Genomic DNA, 21,294 nt, shown 5'->3' with positions numbered 1-21,294 from the left:
TTAAGCAAAACCGTAGATAAGGGGCTTGTTCTGCTCCGCCAAGTTTTGAGTGCATTAACGAAAGCCGGTTTCTCAATAAATTTAAAGAAGCGTTCTTTCGTAACGAATCAGATCGAATACTTAGGCCGTACAATTTGCGAAGGTCAGGTTAGGCCGAGTCACGAAAAAGTTAGGGCTCTGGTTGACACACCTGAACCGCAGAATGTCAAGCAGTTTCGTCAGTTCATGGCTTTAGCCAGCTATTTTAGACGTTACATAGCTGACTTTGCCCAGAAAACCGCTTGTATTACGTGAAATGCGCGCGAATCAAGAGTGTCAAGATGCATACGTCAACCAAGGTCGTAAGTTGCCTCGTACTTTTGAAGTAAACTCATTGGTTTTTGTTAGAAAACAGGCACAATCGACTGGGAAGCTGGATTCCTGTATGCGAGGGTCTTATCGCGTGGTAAGAGTTCTTCCGCACGGTCGCTATGAGCTTCAGCTTGTGGCTGGATCGTACGGTAAATTAACGCAAGCAGCTGCGGAATACATAATTCTGTGGTAAGGAGAGTGGACTCCCGATGTGTGCTCTGCTATGTTTAATGGTTGGGATTTGATGTGAGTTGTTGTGCTTTGTTTGTGTGCTCGGACACTGTCTTGGAGTCGCTCAGACATGTGGTCCTGGAGCTGTGTACACGCAGCGTCATGGCACGAGTTGGCCTCTGACGAGTCGTAGTGTGTGTGGCGTATGTCTACGGGGCAAACATTGTCCGTGTTTTTATTGTTGTTAGTTTGGGTTGAAACATGCTTTTATGGGTACTGACTCACACATGCAAAGTTATGTCTCATGTAAGTCCGCATAGACCTCTATCGAGTCATGAGGGTGCACTCCCCCGACGGGAACTGCCCCGGGTGATTGGTACTCATATCTGCTTGTTTTATATCCGCTGTATTTAGGCTGTGCTATTTTGTCAGTTTAGCTTACAAGTATACCAAATTGAATGATAACCTTTAGCGCTGACAAAGAATTTTCTATCTTGGAATATTTATTTATGTGAATTTGCTCTGTGGTGGTATTTCGTTCTGTGCAGATGCAGATGGTCTGATAAGGGAGCTGATACAGTCTTCCTCATCACGGCATCCTCGGGCGTTGGTTTTGCTAACCAAGGCGTCCTCGGGCGTTGGTTTTGCTAATCAAGGCGTCCACGAGTTCTGGGTTCTGCTATGGCGTTGACTGTGTTTACAAAGTCGTTGGTAAACGTCTACACATGTCAAGTCGCCTTGTGCGTCGAGTATTATCATTCTCGAGTCGCACTGGCGTCGACCGCTTTGGTGTCGAGTCGCCTCATGCGTTGACATATTGTTGTCAAGTCGCATTGGCGTTGACAATTTTATTGTCAAGTCGCCTTGTGCGTCGAGTATTATCATTCTCGAGTCGCACTGGCGTCGACCGCTTTGGTGTCGAGTCGCCTCATGCGTTGACATATTGTTGTCAAGTCGCATTGGCGTTGACAATTTTATTGTCAAGTCGCCAGGGACCCGTAGCATGTTTGCTAGGCGGGCAGTCGCGTTGTTTGCGACACTGTTGCAGGCGAAAATGAAAACTCCAACCAGGCGAGTTCGGTCGATACTTCATCCGAACTACCCGTGGATGAAAATCTGAAGGCAGGAACATCAAATACCGAGGTTGCTGGCTGTAGCACTACGGTCGAGGGCGACCTACAGTCAGGAGAGGCCGTATAAGCTAAGCTTCTTTAAAATCGGACAAACAATTTTTTTTGCTGCTACCCGAATCGTATAAAAGAGCGGTAACAGATGTTTGTAGGGACATTTTCTTGTCGACAGTCCGAGAGGTCGGATCGCTGGTCACGTGAGCCCTTTAATTACTCTTTTGCTTACGTTTATTTCTATTATCGAATTGCTGTGTGTTTTTGTTAAAGTGTTGATTGACATTTTGTTTCCTTAAATAAATTGTAAGAAATAGAAATACAGAGTGTTTGTCATATTTGTTATTTTTTTTTATCTTTAACCACTTCTGATCCTTACAATATATATATATAGAAATTTTTATTAAATACACAAACTTGAAGTACTAGAAAAAAATATCGAATATAAAAAAAAACAATCGATGAGCAATTTTAATTAAAAATATACAAACCAATTTCACAAGATCAGATACGCCACTTAAATATTTACGTGAATATTATTTCAATAAATTCAAATAACGAAACAAATGTTATTGTATTTGCATACAAACCAATAATTATTCTTCTATAGAAGTACCTCTACTACAGATAAGTGCGTCCTTCATAGAATAGTATCAATATCTATACAAGGGTAGCATGCTAGATATGTGCCTGCTATTCAATTAGCATCCAACAATAAGTACGAAAACAAAACCTCAATTGAATTCATTCATTCTATCAATTGAAAAGGTTTGAACATCCTCGTTATTTATTCAATTGATTTTATACAACAAGTCTTGTATAACAATAAAACCGATTAAAAAAAAAAAAGAAACATCTGTCATGCATTGCAATCACAAATAATGAAACTTCAAAATAATAAAGTATTGTCCTAATTTATATTTCTTTGCATAAAAAAATCTTTCTTTTTATACGAAATAAAAAAAAAAACTGTACAACAAAAGTATGACACCTCGCCTTATTGCCTCAACTGGTGATAGGAGGGCTGATTCGTTTTTAGCCCAGAGGATCGGAATTGCGATTCAACGGGGAAATGCTGCTAGTATGCTTGCCACCATTCCACGCGGTCAAGATTTATACAGTAACTATTTTAAATTCATACTTGTATATATTTAAGCACTTAATGTTATATCAATTCTTATGTTATTAAATATTTTTATTTAGATAAAAGTAAAAGAAATTTTATATATATTAAATATGTGGTGATTTACAGATTAACAATTCAAATCATGTTTCGCGCGCTAAAGGAGGGACAGATGATACAAGAAAATAGCTCGATAATAAAGCGACGCAGAATGAACTCATAATAGGGTGTCTATTATTTGGTCATTACAGTGTACCTGTAATAATTATACCTTTACTTATAAATATTCATAAATTTTATTTAGCAAGTTCAATGAAACACTGATATTTCTTTATATTTCACTAATCACCCGCTCAGATCCGTCAATATGTATGTAACTGGTAGTTAGAAGCTACCCATATTAATAATACAAAAAAAAAAAATACTCAAGGTATCACAAGTCGAAAGTCATAAGTTATTGCTTTATAACTTGACGTTACTATTTCACAAAAACCGGCAAGCGGTGTTTAGGCGATCTCGACTTATCCCAAAGAGTTTTTAATGAGATTTGTGACGCAGTGTTTTTCGGAGCAGATTGATGATTTATTGGCACAATATTTTTTATTGTTTTCATTGAATTCCAAATTTAATTTATTAAAAGAATTAACTTACGAGAAGTAATGAAGGTTATCTTATTAATCATTTTTTATCATAATACGTTTGCGGTGTGGATCCTGCAGCAAAAAAATATTTACGCCATCTCAATATTTCTTACTCACTTAATTAGTTCTTTTTATAATAGCGCTATACTTCATTACTATAAAACATGTGTTTATATCAGCTTACCTAGTAATAAACTCGTAAAGTAAAGCTTCTTGGTTTACCTTGGCAACTGGTGCCTAGATCCTTTCGGTCTTCTCCAGGATGACACGGATAGTAGATATTGTAATAGGCGAGTTAAGTTAATTGATCAATCATCAATCGACAAATCTATTGGGAACCAAACTCAATCTCAAATTCTTTTATTCAATATAACTAACTGAAAGAAACTCAGCGGGTTTTTTTTTGTCAAACTAATAAACACACTACCAGTAAAAGTATGCAGATTTAGGAAAGCTGTTAGAGTCCCCCAAATGCGTTTTACGTTGTTTATACAATAATTAATTAAAAATATAGAAATTCTGGTCAGATTCTATTCCAGACAATCCTATAAAATCATTAAACTACGTCAACCTACAGTCACTCACACATACATATTTAACAAACGAAGCAAGTAGACAATGACTTCGTTAGTCGAGAAACTCTTCTCTCGGAGTGACACTCAACTTGCGTATACTCGACGTAAACATCGTTTGAAATTAACATATCTATTTCTTATTACGAAGCATTAAGGTTCAGAATACTTTAACATCAAATACTTGCATATCCGCTAAGATGAGGGTCTCCAGTGTGATATGAAACTATGCTTCTGTAATTTTATATAGCGCGTCTAATGAACATATGAGCATGGTATGATTCAGGTTTAACTTAAGTGTTGTACCTATGTTTAATAATGATGACTATTTTTTTTTTTTTAAATATGAATAATTTGGTTACAACGCGTGCAGCGTAACCGATGATTACGGGTACCAGGTAAGCACCACTGAATTTTCATGTGCTTAATTTGTCTTTATAATTCACTCGTGCTCGGCGGTGAAGGGAAACATCGTGAGGAAATCTGCATGTGTCTAATTTCAACGAAATTCTGCCACATGTGTATCCACCAACCTGCATTGGAGCAGCGTGGAGGAATATGCTCCAAACCTTCTCCTCAAAAGGAGAGGAGATCTTAGCCCAGTAGTGGGAAATTTACAGGCTGTTGTTCTACTGTTTTCAATTTGGCTAGGTACTTCCGACCCAACAGTTATGTCACCGCAAAATATCACTTAAGGTTTGCTTTGTTACAGTTTAAAGGATGAGTCAGTGTTATTAATGGTGGGACATGACTAAAAGACCAATTCTATCGAATATTAATACCAAACGGGAAAACCTTATTTTTGATAACCTCGATTTCTTGATAACTACCGTTTGAAATAACATGTTGACTTTAATCTTTCAAGTCTATACATACCTAGAATAATACCGCAAATTACTTTTAAAAGACCTCCGTGGTCGAATAGTGTGTCCCGGGTTCGATTCCCGGCCGAATCGATGTAGAAAAAGTTCATTAATTTTCTATGTTGTCTTGGGTTTGGGTATTTGTTGTATTTGGGTAACGTCGTTACTTCTGACTTTCCATAACACGAGTGCTTTAGCTACTTACATTGGGATCAGAGTAATGTATGTGATGTTGTCCAATATTTATTTATTTAAATAAATTTACGCATATGTCGTCAGTTTAATCTATAACATTACATGTCCCAATAGCGTGGATATCACGTAGAATACAATAACTATATGTAAGTATATAATCTATATGTATTGTAGTTTACTTATGTATTATCTCTGCACTATAATTAAAAAGTACAGCAGTCTTATATTAAAATCTTCCTTATGTACGGCCTAATCTATTAAATACTTAAGTAAAATCTAATTTATACTATTGTTAGAAATGCAAAAGTAGCTCTGTGTTTCTGTTAATCTATAACGGCCATTTGTTGAAATGGGTTTGAAGCAGTATTGATCTCCGAGGAAGAGGCTACTTTTTATGTCTAACACTTGAGAACCGACCCCTAAACGCAAGCAAAGCCGCGGACGACAAACAGTACTCTATGAATTATTCTTTATTCACCATGTTGTTTCCGTACGGCTTAGTGGCGGAACATGTGGCATTTCATGCTCGTTATCTAGATCGGTCAGCTGTTGACCAGATTAGAACCAGCTATCTTAACTTTGTAATCGCGGCTTGCGGCAAGTTGTAAATTATTATATTTAATAAATTTTATTTTAATTTTAAAATTATAGTTCTATGAGATCATTTACACTACAAAAACTGTTTGTCATTTAAATTGGTGATTTGTGTAAGTGTATCGCAAATGTTTTGACTCGGTCAGTGATAATTAATTTTGCCTACCAAATTAAAAAGTAATAAACATAAGCCTATTTAAGACTCGGTTAATGAACTTTCTAATTGGGTCACAGTTGTCCGTTGTTTGTAACAAGTACCGCATGCTGTCAATTTTTTCCATGTTTGTCCAACGATATTCGACCAACATTTTTTTTTACATTTTTATGCCAAAATTTACCAATTTCATGCCGTAAATTTTATGATCAATATTAAAAAAAAACTACGATAAGTATGAGTACTACTAGCATTAGCATTAGCAGCCTGTAAATTTTCCCACTGCTGGGCTAAAGGCCTCCTCTCCCTTTGAGGAGAAGGTTTGGAGCATATTCCACCACGCTGCTCCAATGCGGGTTGGCGGAATACACATGTTGCAGAATTTCGTTGAAATTAGACACATGCAGGTTTCCTCACGATGTTTTCCTTCACCGCCGAGCACGAGATGAATTATAAACACAAATTAAGCACATGAAATTTCAGTGGTGCCTGCCTGGGTTTGAACCCGAAATAATCGGTTAAGATGCACGCGTTCTAACCACTGGGCCATCTCGGCTCATACTACTAGTACTACTAGTTTTTTTTAATACAATTAACAATATAACCGTTTTTTTTCGCCAGTTTCTGTTATAAAATTGTCAAATATTGTTTCTTTTTTGTAATATATATATATGTGGACGGGCAAGTGCGTCATCTGATGGTAAGTGGTCACCACCGCACATATATAATGATGCTGTAAGAAATAATAACCATTCATTACATCGCACCAATGCGTCCCCAACCTTGGGAGCTAAGATGTTATATCCCTTGTGCCTGCAGTACTGGCTCACTCATCCTTTAAACCGGAACACAACAATACTAAGTATTGCTATTTGACATTAACATTCGAAGAATTGTATATTATGATTAAGTCGACTCACTGACGTCATAATATATTATTGTCGGCCAACGCCGGTTGACGATAACAATATTTTGCAAGTTTGAACATAAACAAATATCACATCCATAGCATTATCCATTTCAAGTAGGTTACATTTTAATTCGTAATGTTTATTATTGTAAGCACATTTTTACACATTTTGTTATGTAAGTAAATATGTATATCATATAGCATATTTCAATATTTATATTGTAAAGCGAGATAGTATTGTATTTTTTCTTTTGGTTAATTATTTTGTTCGCAATGGAAATTGGTCTGGGTTTTGAATTGATATGTAAATTTTATTAAAAAACTAATTTGACGCAGATAGTGTCCCAGCGAAGAGCCACATAAACCATAGGCGTGAATCAGAATAAATATACGCCAATAAATCTTCCAGTTTATAGGTAAATATTCACCAGGATAAAATACGCCAATTCATAACGGCTGATTATCCTCAAACTTGGCCTGGTATTATTACCAACTATTACGTCTATTATTAATTAAAATAAAATATTATTTATTATACAGTAGGTAATATTGACCTTAAAATTATAGTAAAAAACTAATTTGTAATTTAATACTCGTATTAGAATTAACAAAAAACGCAAAATATTAAACATCTGAGTTTAAAGCAAATAAAATATCGTAACTTTTCTGTATGTTCATTTAATCGAATATATTCGTGAGGCAGGATGGACCCTTGAGGACAATACTCAGATTAAGCCAAAAAAATCATAATTGTTCTCACATCATCCGCTACGATCGAAACCCGCTTCAATCGACAATATCCGCTGATGCAATATTATAGTGAACGATTTTGTGTTTAAATTAAAAATACACTTAATAACACATACATACTAATCATTTAAGATAAGAATTAAGATGTTAAAACGAACATGGATAATCTTCAATTTTAATACTTCGAACAATTAAAATGATCTACGAACGCGTTCCATTTTAAATTAAATCTATCCAACGCTTTATTTTTATTAACACTATCAAGAGTACTGTAATTTACAGAATTGATTGCTATTTGTTTCAATAGTCTCAAATCAGACAGACGACTAGCGACACCAACAAATGCAACGTAAAAATCATCAGATAATGGATCGGCTTCCCATGCACCTGGGTCATCGCTGGAAAGCACTACTGGCACACCTTGAGCGAAAAAGTTACTCAGTGGATGATTACGTACATCGCGAACCAGAGATAATACTGTATTTGAAATGACATTTACTTCTAAAGCTATACCTTTGTCAATGACTTCCTTCAATAATAATGGATGTTTCGAAAGAGCATAACCGTGGCCTATTCTCTTGGCTCCTAACAATATAGCATCGATTAGGTTTTCATCCGTCATTGTTCCGTACCAATCAGTTTCACCTGCGTGGAAGAAATAATTTAAATCTTTGGAAGCAGCTGTGAGTTGTGGAATAAATTCGATTAAGGGACTTCCTAAATCTTCCTGGCCAACTAAATCGAACCCTGCAAATATATCCGGCACGTCTGCTTTTATTGCTTTCGCTAAACGCAAGTATTCATCCAGTTGCGATCGGTTCACACTTCTCGAAGGTGCGTATATGAGTTTTGCTCCGACGAAATCAGGATGGTCCTTTTTGAACCTCTCAATTGTTTTTCTATACGTTTTCGCAGTTATGAGTGGTGCGTACATCGTACCGTCCAATTCATATAAATTAGGTAAAATACTTCTGACTTCAAGATACATGATATTGTCATTTTTAAATTTTAAAAGAACGTCGTAAAAATATTGTTCCCATATTGGTCTATATGTGAGGATATCAATAACCCTTCCGAAGTATTTCATGAAAACTTCCCAGGACTCCTTGATACTTGGATAGGTAGTATCAGGATTGCTCACACACAGTGTGAAATATTTTCTTAATTTCATATCGAACTTGGTACTATTAGATGATCTTCTCGCTTCGCTTATCAACTGCCAATTACTTTTACATGGCGTCTTCGGAGTTTTGTCGGAAAATTTGAATTTAACATCGCTTTTATCGAAACATATGTAAAGATCATCCGAATAGGTCAAATTCATAATGTAATCAGGTCCTAAAATACCCATGTCGTGTATGTGTAACGCTGCTCCTTTAGGCATATCTTTTATGATCTGATAAACTTTAGACTGTCGTATATCATCCTTATAGGTGAAGAAATGTCGGGAGAATTTGTAGTCTTGCGGATTTCTAAAGCCGTAGTCCACTTCTCGGAACTTATGCTGCATTATACAGTTGTTGACGGTTGATTCTTTATCTGTAAGTTTTATATTTCCCCCTACAGATAAGAGTCCCTCATCTCGTAGGATCTTGGCTCGTTTCGCTTTGTAATCGTCGATTGTTGCGTAACAAACAGTGAATACGAACACATAGCTAATCACGAAACGCATGTCTGCGTGAGGGGCGCTTCGTCGTGCGCGCTCCAGTACTGAGCTGACACTGAATACGATTTTATTGTACAGGGCGAATGACCTGACACGATTGATTTATAAATATTATTCCATTGCCATCAAACGGAATCATCGTACAGTCAATATTTAAATGTAATATCCAAAACAGACGGATTCAGTTTCGTATTCTAAATGAATTGAAAGACAAAAATATTTTTATAGAACAATTTTAAATGGAAATATTATCTTTCTATGTTTTTCTTTTTGTTTTGTTATATTTAACAACATAATTGTTATTACGTATAGAGAATTAATTCTTTCGATTTGTACGATTTCCTTGACTATGATATACCGACCGAAAAGTATGCAATGAAATATTTATCATTTGGTACGTAATATTTGTTTTATCGGACTCATAGATTCTTTGGAATATTTCTGTTTATGTACCCTTTTTTCTCTTTATCTGTATGTACTTATGACTTTTTTTCTTTTTATAGTAACTAGTAATGAATTCATAGTGCACAGTCAAACAATATATGGTATTTATTTTGACTGTATGTTTATTTGTTTAGTAAATAAAATAAAATTAAACATAAATAACACACATTGAAGACTCGTTCGTTGATTAAATAATTTAAATAAAATATTAAAACAAGTTCGTTTAGTTGCAGTTTTTGAATTATGCAATCTAAATACTTAATTCTGTAGCACTTAGTTATTTCCTCAACTCGAGTAAAACGACAAAAATAGCAACCAAGTAAGTGCCCACATAATTAAAAGTAAAAAAAGGCTGTAAAGCGCCGAAACGATCTTGCACAAACCGCAATTTCTATAGACTTTTTAAACGATAAAATTTACTAAAACTCATTTCGTACTGGTGTAAATTACAGCCAGCGGCGTCTAAAAGGGTTCGTTTTCAAAGCATCGCTCCAAAGAAACTAAAAAATAAATCTGAAAAGAAATAAAGGGCGTCTCATCCGCCATGCTGATTTTATGCAACGAAAGGGTTGGGGAAGTTTTAAGTGGCACTTTAGCATGGTACCGCCCCGCGGTACGCATTCGTTGGCAAAAAAAGTAAAAAATATGGCCGTCACACTACGACTTGCATGATATTGAGATGTTTCGGTGCACACTCGTCACCTCCTTTAATCTTCTAATTACTACCCGCAAGTCTGTGGATGACACTTTCTGAAATCATTTCAAAACAAAGGATAGTTGCGAATCGAAATATAAATGGAGAAGACAGGTGGAAATATTTTTGGGAACAATTGTTATACAAGAATAGTGAAAATATATTTATTTCTAACTAGAGATTTACTAAAACATTAAAACAAATGACTGTTAGTCAATTTTAATTTCGAATCTATATATTTTTTAAATTACTACACTAACTTGCAACATAATACCTTTGAAGTGTTGAATAATTCTTTAATACAAGTTCAGGTTACATTATCGATTGTTTATAATCCATCGCCATGCGTAAGATTAGCAGCAACTAGCAACATTGGCAGTGATAAGGCAGCACCCGAAATAGCTAATCGTGTTTAACATAATTTTTTACGAAGTTATCTTAAAAAAAACATGAATTTGAATTTCGAATCATTTGTAATTCTTTTTAGTTTTCTATAAATCAGTCAATAAAAAAAAACCGGTTCGTCAAATTAAATCATTGGTACCCACTTCTGTCCCTTGGTAAAACAACCTTGTAACAGATAATTTTGATTTATAACTTGTGAGACATTTGTTGCAAAATCAATTGTGGTGAAAATGTGGACGGTTATAGTTTGGCCTTTGCTTTGTCTAACAAGTGCAGTATTCGCTGACGATGTGTTCGAAAAGAATATCAAAGAAAGAAACTATCTCTTACAAAAAGAACTTAATATGATGCTTGGTAATGACATAGTACTAAGTGACAGTGAGGATCAAGCAAATAAAGTCATTATGAAGTTGAAAAATAATGAATTGGATTACGGTTTTAACAATCCCCAGTATTTTAACTACTCCAAACACTTTTTTGAATACAAGGATGATATTAAAAAGTCAGAACTGTTTAAGTTAATTAAGGATATGCCAAAAGGAGCAGTTCTCCATGCGCACGACACAGGAATATTAAGTCCAGATTATGTTCTGTCATTAACTTATTGGGACGATCTATTCGTATGTTTTGAAGAAGAAAATATACATTTTTTATTTTCTCTCGAACTACCGAAGTTACCGTGTAAGACAGCATGGCAGTTAATGAAACATGCCCGTTATTCATCGGGAAATGTTAAGAAGTTTGATGCTGAATTAAGAAAGCATTTTACTCTTGTTACTAAGGATCCAAATCAGGTGTATACTGATATAAATGTAGTGTGGTCGAAGTTTCAGCAGTATTTTATAACAACATCTTCTCTCTTTTGCTATAAGCCAATCTGGGAGAAATATTTCTATGACACTCTTAAGGCTTTACGTGATGACAATGTTATGTACTTAGAAATTAGAAGCGTGTTACCAACACTTTACGATTTAGATGGAAATAAATATGATGCTATCGACACAGCTGCATCTTATAAAAAGGTTTTAGATACATTCTTGGAGGTTTATCCTGATTTTTATGGAGCTAAACTAATATACGCTCCGTTGAGATTCGTCGACAACAAAACTGTTAAGGAATATCTAAAAATTGCAAAGGAATTAAAAAATAAATTTCCTGATTTCCTCGCTGGATTTGATTTAGTAGGCCAAGAAGATTTGGGTGTACCAACTAAAGAGTTTCTTCAAGTTCTTTCTGAAGCAAGTGACGAATTTGAATACTTTTTCCACGCCGGTGAAACTAATTGGTATGGAACTAGTTCTGATGAAAACTTAGTAGATGCAATCGTTCTTAAAGCACGTCGAATTGGGCATGCTTTTGCAATTGTGAAGCATCCCTTATTAATGGAGGAAGCTAAAGAAAGGGATATAGCAATTGAAGTAAACGTTGTATCGAATACCGTTTTGAAACTAGTTGAAGATATCAGAAACCATCCGCTGGCCGTGTTCTTATCGAAGAATTTACCAGTAGTAATATCGAGTGATGACCCCGGTTTGTGGGAGGCGGATCCTTTGTCACATGATTACTATATTACATTTGTTGGTGTCGCCAGTCGACACGCTGACATTAAACTCCTCAAGAAATTAGCTCTTAATTCCTTATATTACAGCACATTTCCGCATAAAGATAAATTAATTCATGAATTTGAAATTCGTTGGACGAAATTCATAGACACAATTGTCCAAGATCACTGGTAAATGAAAATAGAACTGTTTTTGTTTCATTTAAATTAACAAAATATATTTATTATCTATCTTAGATAAGATATCAAAAAATCAATTGAATGATTCTGCGCAGATATATATTGTGAAATCTAAAGAATTTGTGTCTTAAATGATATCATAAAACTGATATATTTGTGCAATAGTTTGTTGCTATGAATTTCTTATCGATTCTTATCGTCGAAATATCTAAAACATTTTTCGTAAAAACTTTTATGTGTACTTTAATAAACATAAAAGAAATAACTTCAATGTGTATGAACATTAGAATTTTCCACTGTAATTGAAAACAAATGTATTTTAAATGACGTAATACCTTCGAAATGAAAAAAATATTTCATTATTTACATTTTATTTATGTATTCAATACTTTTTAAGTTACGTTATAGTAGTTACAATTAAAACATTAATATAAAAAACGTAAATATTTACAAATATTTACTTAGAAAATATAAGGAATCCATTAATTCGTTTATATTATTTCCTGTTAAAGTACAAATTATACTTACGACCTTTCGCCTTGACAGTTTAAGAAATTGTGTATTTCTTAACTAAAATATAATATATGTATATATAAATATATTTATTAATTGAAGTTTGTTTGTTTAACGATTCTAAAAATAGCTGTTTAATATATAAATTTAGTAAATGGACTCTCTGATTATTTCCTTTAAATATAATCAATTGATTCTAGGTGAGCCGATACTTCTATTGAGAGTCAAGCCGTTGCTAAGATACATATGTTACATATTGTACATCATTTGTTGTTTTGCAGGCGTTCTAAATGACACATATAGTGTCCACGGTGTTCATCCGTACTCGGCTAATTACCTACGACACTAATTAGCGATGATCGCTCGGTTTAGCGGCTTCGCTTTGCAATTCTACGCTTGAAATAGCAAATTATTGGCGTTTATGTTGCGTGACGATGCGGCGCCTAGACAAATTACCGTGATAATTTGTACAGTTTTCAAAATTATAAATAAGTAAAAGTTAGGTTCAGGCTTTTGAATAGTTTTCAGTTTACGTTTATTTTCGGAATAACGGGCCTTATTTTATCTATAACTGTTTTCCATGAATTGAGATGATAATAATGCCCAATTTTACTAAATCCGAGACTTAGCAAAGGTTTAATTGTATACTTTCATATTGGGAAAAAGAAATTATTCGAAATAAGTAGGTATTACCTCTTCCTTAATATTTTTTGTATTATGATTTTGAAACTATTGGTACTACTTAGTTGAGTTCAAAATATAGTGCTTCATAGCCTTACTGAACTAGATTCCCGCCCCGACTTCGAACTGCTAGAATAAGAATATTATCCCCATTGATCAAATAATGGAATATTTGTAAACATTCGCCGTTAATGTACTGATACATCGTATATTACGCGTTGTTTGAGATAATTATATCCTAAAACAACTGTTTCGTATTGTAAAGCCAAAGTATAAATGGAAATAACAACAAATATTTATTGGGATAGTTTTTTGTACATATGTTAGGTACGTAAAAGGCCTGTACTTTGTAGGCCCCTAGTACCTTATCTTATGTAAAATAATAAAATTTAGGTACATAATCTTAAACCTCATTTCCCAAAGGCACCATTTTGGCGCTTAAGCCTTTCTTTCTTTCCACTGAATAATATGTTAATTATTACAATAAGAAATATTACTGTGTTATAATTAAATTAAATATGGTATTTTAATGACTGTTAATTTTTTATGTTTGCAACATTCTTCGTTCATTTTTCGTATTAAAGATAGATAATACTGTCGATGAATTTTTACATTTAGACATATTTAACTTTGCCGTTTCATAGATTCAAGTCAATTGTAAAAAATACATTGGTTAAGAAGGGATATTATTCGATACAAGATTATATAGATGATAAAAAAGCGGGGAGTTAATGCTTGTTGATTCCAGACAGGAGACATAATATACATATATAATTGTATTTAACTAACATGACTGTATTTTTAGGCGTTGAAAAAGAGTAACTACTAAGTTTCTTGCCGGTTCTTCTCGGTAGAATCTAGTTTGTTAAATGACGATTCAAAAGTGCCTGTAAAACCCTACTTGAATAAAGTATATTTTGATTTGATTTGATTTTTGTAGACATTTCAGAAACTTATAATTCTTTTAAAGATTCGTCGTTTCGGTGGGCGTCACAGGATCGCTTTCGTAGACTACCGTGACTCCCTGACCGATGGTACAGGACTAATCCTAAATGATCGGAAGAGTTCAGGCGCAGGACTTGCTTTTCGGGGGATTTGTGAATGTGAACACTAGGCAGTTTCAGTTCATGTTTTTTTAATGATGTCCATAGGCGGACGAGCAAATACCTGCCTCACCTGATGGTAAGCGGTCACCACCGCCCATAGATAATGGCGCTGTAAGAAATATTAACCATTCCTTACATCACCAATGCGCCACCAGCCTCGGGAACTAAAATGTTATGTCGGCGGTAGAATATCTGATGAGTGGGTGTTTACCTACCCAGACTTGCACAAAGCCCTACCACCTAGGAATTTTTCATGAGAAGTAAATCCAATATGAAACCTGTCAGTTTAAATATGCAAGTATATATATAAACAGAAACGATACGTCGAATGTTATTAATGTTTATTCTATATATTAGCGGACGAGTCAAGGCTAATATTTATTTTATCGCTCGGTGATAAATAATAATAATAACATTGTTATCGTGTTAGACCGATGTAATTATTGGAATTACATTTTGTATTGTCATTACTAAATATAAGCGTACAATTTACGTGGGTATGTTTTTCCGTATGTTTTGATAACTAAAATAAATAATCCTCTGGCCGATATCAATGGAGACTAGTCATATCAATGAGCTTACAAAGTGGCTGTATTTGTTATAGTGCAAAAGGGTGACAATTCATTGAGGTTTTTGATACTTAAGGTTTTTGATAGTAGGTAGGTACATAGTCTGTATTTTCTAAATACTATCTTGCGCCAAATGCAAGTTATTTTTTTACAAATTTATTTTAAGAATTTATTTATTCTGTCAGTAAGGTTTGTTTATAATTTTACATAAATTATCTCTTTGTATTCGCAACTTTTATTACATTAATACTTTTACAATATTTTTTTTCATTTCATCAATAACTCATTCAAAACCAAAAACTAAGATTAAAAAAAAAAAAATTACAATCGAATATAAATGTCACATCGATCTACAACAATGTGGTAAGCAGGTGAATCTTGCTTGATTCTTTGTCCATTGCGGCTTTAATGCGACGCAATGAGCGTTGTGTGTTTTTTTAACAGGCAATGTAAATTAACACAATTGGTACATGTATCATGGTAGTTTTAGAATCTTCTATTAGATGTATTAAATAGTGCTGTCCACTGTACCTACTGATGATGAAGATGATGATGATGTCCAGCCGATTTCGTACACAGCGGCCTATATCATGGTAGACCAACCAACTGCATATTAAATTAAGGTGCACAGGTGGGTGCGCAGTCACTCAGATAATCCGATGGGACGGCGAACCGGCACGACCAGAAGGAGTTCAGACCTATGGCCAACGGCTTAACGTGCTTTTCGAAGCACAGGAATATCACACACATCCAACTTCCAGACTTCGGGCTAACATTTTATTGGCCCGACCTGGGTTTGAATCCAGAACCTAGGAATCTGTGATATATCAAACCGATAGAACAAGGAGGCAATCGACCTACTGACATTATGGGTAAACGATTAGGAAATTAGAGTATGCAAAGTGCATTCCTCTAAATTACTCTACATAAACATATTACTCACCATATGTTAATTATTGTTGCTCACGTCATACATTGAATATATATGACAAGTTTTTGTATGTTTTTTACGAATAGAATTTGAACTTTTTTTATTTGGCCATTAGCCATTACTTACGTTATCATTGCGCCACCAGCCTTGGAAAGTAAGATGTTATGTCCCTTGTGCCTGTAGTTACACTGGCTCACTCACCCTTACAACCGGAACACAACAATACTGAGTACTGCTGATTGGTGATGGAATATCTGGTGGTTGGTATTTACCCAGACGTGCTTGCAAAAAGCCCTACCACCAAGTAAAAGCAAGACACTTTAGTCTAAATTCGCTGCAGGAAAGATAATAAATTGGTTTTATTGTGTGGCATGTTTACGTTGATGATTTCTGATATATAAATAAAGGTTTTTAAATATAATTATTTATACAGTATCATAATTTTGTTGACGTTCTAAAAAAATTAACGTCCATAGAAATTTTCAGTAAGGAAAGACTTTGAGGATACGTGGATCGATCAATCTGGTAAGAATTTGTCCCTAACAAAATATAGCACGACTTGTTCGATATTAGTTGGATCAGAAAGGAATCGACAATTGGTCATCCCATCACTAGACTGTCATATAGTAACTGATCAAGGGCGAGACGAACTCGGGGAAGGTTTCGCTTTCGTATCATTAAGGTAGCAAAAACGAGAAGAAGAAATAATTGTAGTTTTGAATTACGAATATTACGCCAAATAATAAAATAAATATATGCAAATATACGTCGGAGGGAAATGCATAGAAAATTAAATAAAAAACGCACGTAATTCAGTACAGATTTTACCCGTAAAACCGTAGATGCAAATTTAAATAAAAACATATAAATAAATAAATCAAAATATCTCAATAATTGAGACATTTATTTATCTTTATCTCTTCACGCTTAAACCGCTAAATTGTTTGGTTTGTAGATAGTTTGAACCCCGGGGGTAAAAAGAGGTGGCGATGATTTGTGTGTTATAAGAAAATTTTCACAAATTTCGCGCGGGTGTACCAGGTTTACCCCGTTAAAAATAAAACACAAAATTCGAAAATATGCAAAACGGATCCTTTCTTTTTATAAAATTTAACGCACTTGAAATATCTGCAAATCTATGAAAATCTACGCGAATATAAAAAAATAATAACCATCTGTGCATTCCATGATGGCAACGATTGATGCGACATTTTACATACATTACATACATTCACAGCCTGTAAATTTTCCACTGCTGGGCTAAGGCCTCCTCTCCCTTTGAGGAGAAGGTTTTGAGCATATTCCACCACGCTGCTCCAATGTGGTCCGATTTGGTGGAATACACATGTGGCCGAATTTTGTTGAAATTAGAACCATGCAGGTTTCCTCACGATGTTTTCCTTCACCGCCGAGCACGAGATGAATTATAAACAAAAATTATACACATGAAAATTCAGTGGTGCTTGCCTGTGTTTGAACCCGAAATAATCGGTTAAGGTGCAGGCGTTCTAACCACTGGGCGATTGATGGGACAAGGGGCAAGCATTATCGTCATATTACATATATGTATATTATTTAAATGGAAGCTTCTCTTAACTCTTATTTATTGTAAATCGAGCAAGAAAGCCTTGAACAAATTCTGGCGAGTTAAACTCAATCTTATCAGCAATTTTAAGGAGCGTCAGACACGCCACCGATCGTAAAAGTCTGAAGAACTTATTTCGATATTTAATAAGTTCTCACACTGCACAAATTATTAGTATTATACATAGAATCTTAAGAGAAATCACAAGATGCTTTAGGCACATTTTTTTGGCTTATCTCAAGGCTTTGATTGAAGATACTATGACACAAAAAAAGGTCAAACTTGAAGCTCATTACGCTGATTACGTACCTAAGCGTCGTAGTCATTTTAAAAGGTTGATAAATGCTCAAACGTCAGAGCCTGCCTTACCTTCTAGTTGACAAAAATAAGATCATTTTGTATGATATTACTTTTTTGTATTTAAAATAAGAATACTTTAATCAATTTGATGTGAGGAATACCATATAGGTTTTATTGGTGGTTTTGTGCAAGCTCGTCTGGGTAGGTAGCACCCATTTATTAAATATTCTTTAGCGAAACAGCAATACTGAGTTCGTTTTGTTCTGGTTTGAAGGATGAGTAAGCCAGTGTGTCTACAGGCGCAAAAGACATCATCTAAGTTCTCATTGTTGGTCGCTCATTGGTGATATAAGAAATGGTTAATATTTCCTACAGCGCCAATGTCTATGGTCAAACTATGGATCTATAAGATTGTGATCCTTGGGCACAACAATGTAAAATCTTGTCGTTTTTTCTTGTTCAGACGAACCTAAAAATATACTAGGCTGGAAAGCTAAGGTCACCATCCTCTTAACCTTTCCTAAATTTATTATATTTCATCACAATATTTTTAGGCGATCCTTCCCAATTATACGTCAAGAATAGGACGGACTATTTCCTCTCAACTTTTCTAAGAACTATTTTTAAACTTACTCAAATATACTCTCCATATTTATAGATGTTTGATTATCGTTGAACCTTGTGTCACGAGAATGTACTCATATTTGTACATCTGGATCTAAGTATTCACGTCGCAACTATTCATTTGTCTTTTATACATATCCGCAATATCGCGATTTACGATAAAAAAACAACGGCAGTGGTGCGATTCTGTAAGATTACAACATCACTCGTGAAATGGCAACAGCCGACTTTCGAACATTCAACATGCCCCAAATTTTCAATCTGTGGCAGTACATGTCCACAATAACCAAAAAAAGCATAAGAATATGTTTTAATTTAAATTTGAATTTTAAATTTAGAGTGATATTTATTAATTTTAATAGCATTATAATGAATACACACACATATGTATAACGCTGTTATTTGCATTATTGCAGCACGTTAGCATTTAAGATATTATATATATATATATAATTTAACGATAATTAGTTGAGTAATCGAGGTATAGAGCGTAACAAACAAACAATAAACGATTTCAAATGACTGGTATTTATTTATTGTTAAATATTGTTTGTTTATGATAATTGTTTTAACAAACAATTTAATAATTACGCTATTTTAAATTAAATAATATGTAAACTACAATAATAACAATTAAACTTAACTAATCGTAAAATATATTATCTAAAATTCGTACTAAGGTCTTCGATGAAATCGTCCCATTGTTTAAATAGTTTTTTGAACGCGTCTAATTTTTCACTAGCGTTCAATGCACTGTATTTAATTGAATTAATCACTAATTGCTTTAACATACGCAAGTTAGCACGCTTACTAGCTATACCGACGAATGATATATAAAAGTCATGGGATAACGGATCCGCTCCCCAGGCTCCTGGGTCATCACTTGATAAAACAACTGGCATGCCAAAAGCCAAGTATGAAGCCAATGGGTGATTCCTCACATCACTCACCAACGACAACACAACATTGGATATAACGTTCACTTCTAAAGCTATGTCTTTAGCTTTCACAGCTGCCAGAAGAGATGGATGCTTTATTAATGCGTATCCGTGACCGATTCTCTTCGATCCCAAAAGAATAGCGTCTGCGAGGTTTTCATCTGTCGATGATCCGAACCAATTAGTCTCTCCCCCGTGGAAGTAAAAGTTAATATCGTCTTTCGCTTCTGTTAACGCCGGGAAAAAATCCACTAACGGTTTCCCCAAGTCCTCCTGGCCCACTAGATCAAAACCGGCAAACATGTCTGGTAATTCCTCCTTGATTCGACGAGCAATTTCAATGCTTTTGCGTATTTTATTTATATCCTTCGCGCGGTGTATTGTCACTATTAATTTGATGCCAATGAAATCTGGATGATCTTCTTTGAATCTTTTCGCAACTCGGTGATATATTCGAGGCATATGCGTCAGGTCGTGTAGCGTCCCGTCCAATTCGTAAAGAATTGGTAAACCACTTCTCAATTCGATGTACATTACTTTATCATTGTAAAACTCTTTTAATGCCTCATAGAAGAATTTCTCTCGTACAGGTCTGTACGCGATGAGATCTTTAATTGTACGACAGACTTTATTGAACCTTTCCCAAACGTAGTTAATGTCATACTTTAAGTCCTTTTCGTTTTGTGAATACAGGGTGAAGTGTCGTTTTATACTTTCGTCGAAAGACACGATGTCTTCAGTTTCGTTTCTTAATACGCTGAGAAGTTGCCATTCAGTGTGACAAGGTCGCTGGGGGACGTTAACAGAGAAGTGTAATTTTAAATTATCGTCCGCGAAGCACGCATATAAGTGGTCTTCATACGTCAGAGCAAGTAAACGTTCCGCGCTGAGCATCAGCGAGCTGTGCACGTGTAGGGCCGCTCCCTTAGGCATCTTCCTTATTATGTGGTACACTTTCGACTTTTCGATATCATTTTTATAAGTGAAATAGTGTCGTGAGAAGTTGAAATATTTCGGATTCTGGAACGATTCGTCGACTTCCTGTCGTTTATAACGCATTAAGACATTGTTCGCTGAGTTTTCTTTGTCACTTAGTTTAATGTTCCCACCAACTTGCAATCCGAATTCTTGCTCTAATAGATTATCTCTCTCGGCATTGTAGTCGTGTATGCTCCACGCGATCGTTTGGTAGCATAACGTTAGTATAATGTATTTGATAATGGCGGCATACATTCTTCCCACTATCGGTCGGGTCACTGAATGTCACTGAGTGTCATGTCACATTCTCCGTTCGCTATCTCGGACGAGTGAGCCGTAGATACGCTACAGTAAGCTTATATAGTATGGCAATGTTTGACGGTTACGATTTTTTCTTCTTCATTAACACTAAATTAAGATTATGACTCACTGGAAATAACGTTATATATATTTTACTTCTTGTCATTGAATTATTCTCAGACGTTGATTTACTTATTGTCTGTTATTTAATCTATGCATATAATAAAATTGGAGTGTTTGTTTATAATATTAAAATAACCGCTTTTTACTAAATGCATGTATAACATAATTTTCAATTTTTGTCTGTCCGCCTGTCTAAGTTAGATAGTTTTTTTTGACTACATTCGAATGAAAAACATTCTTATTAGATT

The 21,294-nt window shown here is 34.8% G+C and overlaps 3 protein-coding genes across 3 annotated transcripts; 1 reads left to right on the top strand and 2 right to left on the bottom strand.

Annotated features, from left to right (window-relative positions):
- Positions 1 to 7,360: 7,360 nt before the first annotated feature.
- On the bottom strand, positions 7,361 to 9,188 carry LOC125071992 (adenosine deaminase AGSA-like). Its single transcript, XM_047682446.1, has one exon. The coding sequence runs from the start codon at positions 9,118 to 9,120 to the stop codon at positions 7,624 to 7,626; it is 1,497 nt and encodes a 498-aa protein (XP_047538402.1). The 5' UTR covers positions 9,121 to 9,188; the 3' UTR covers positions 7,361 to 7,623.
- A 1,462-nt stretch (positions 9,189 to 10,650) lies between these two features.
- LOC125071868 (adenosine deaminase 2-like) lies at positions 10,651 to 12,634 on the top strand. Its single transcript, XM_047682284.1, has one exon. The coding sequence runs from the start codon at positions 10,888 to 10,890 to the stop codon at positions 12,391 to 12,393; it is 1,506 nt and encodes a 501-aa protein (XP_047538240.1). The 5' UTR covers positions 10,651 to 10,887; the 3' UTR covers positions 12,394 to 12,634.
- A 6,676-nt stretch (positions 12,635 to 19,310) lies between these two features.
- Positions 19,311 to 20,946, bottom strand: LOC125071695 (adenosine deaminase 2-like). The gene has a single exon (XM_047682034.1). The coding sequence runs from the start codon at positions 20,876 to 20,878 to the stop codon at positions 19,367 to 19,369; it is 1,512 nt and encodes a 503-aa protein (XP_047537990.1). The 5' UTR covers positions 20,879 to 20,946; the 3' UTR covers positions 19,311 to 19,366.
- Positions 20,947 to 21,294: the final 348 nt, after the last annotated feature.

This window comes from Vanessa atalanta, chromosome 20 (genome assembly GCF_905147765.1).
Source record: "Vanessa atalanta chromosome 20, ilVanAtal1.2, whole genome shotgun sequence".
Lineage (NCBI taxonomy): Eukaryota > Metazoa > Arthropoda > Insecta > Lepidoptera > Nymphalidae > Vanessa > Vanessa atalanta.
The sequence above is the reverse complement of the archived record's forward strand: the minus strand, read 5'-3'. Positions and strand labels throughout refer to the sequence as shown.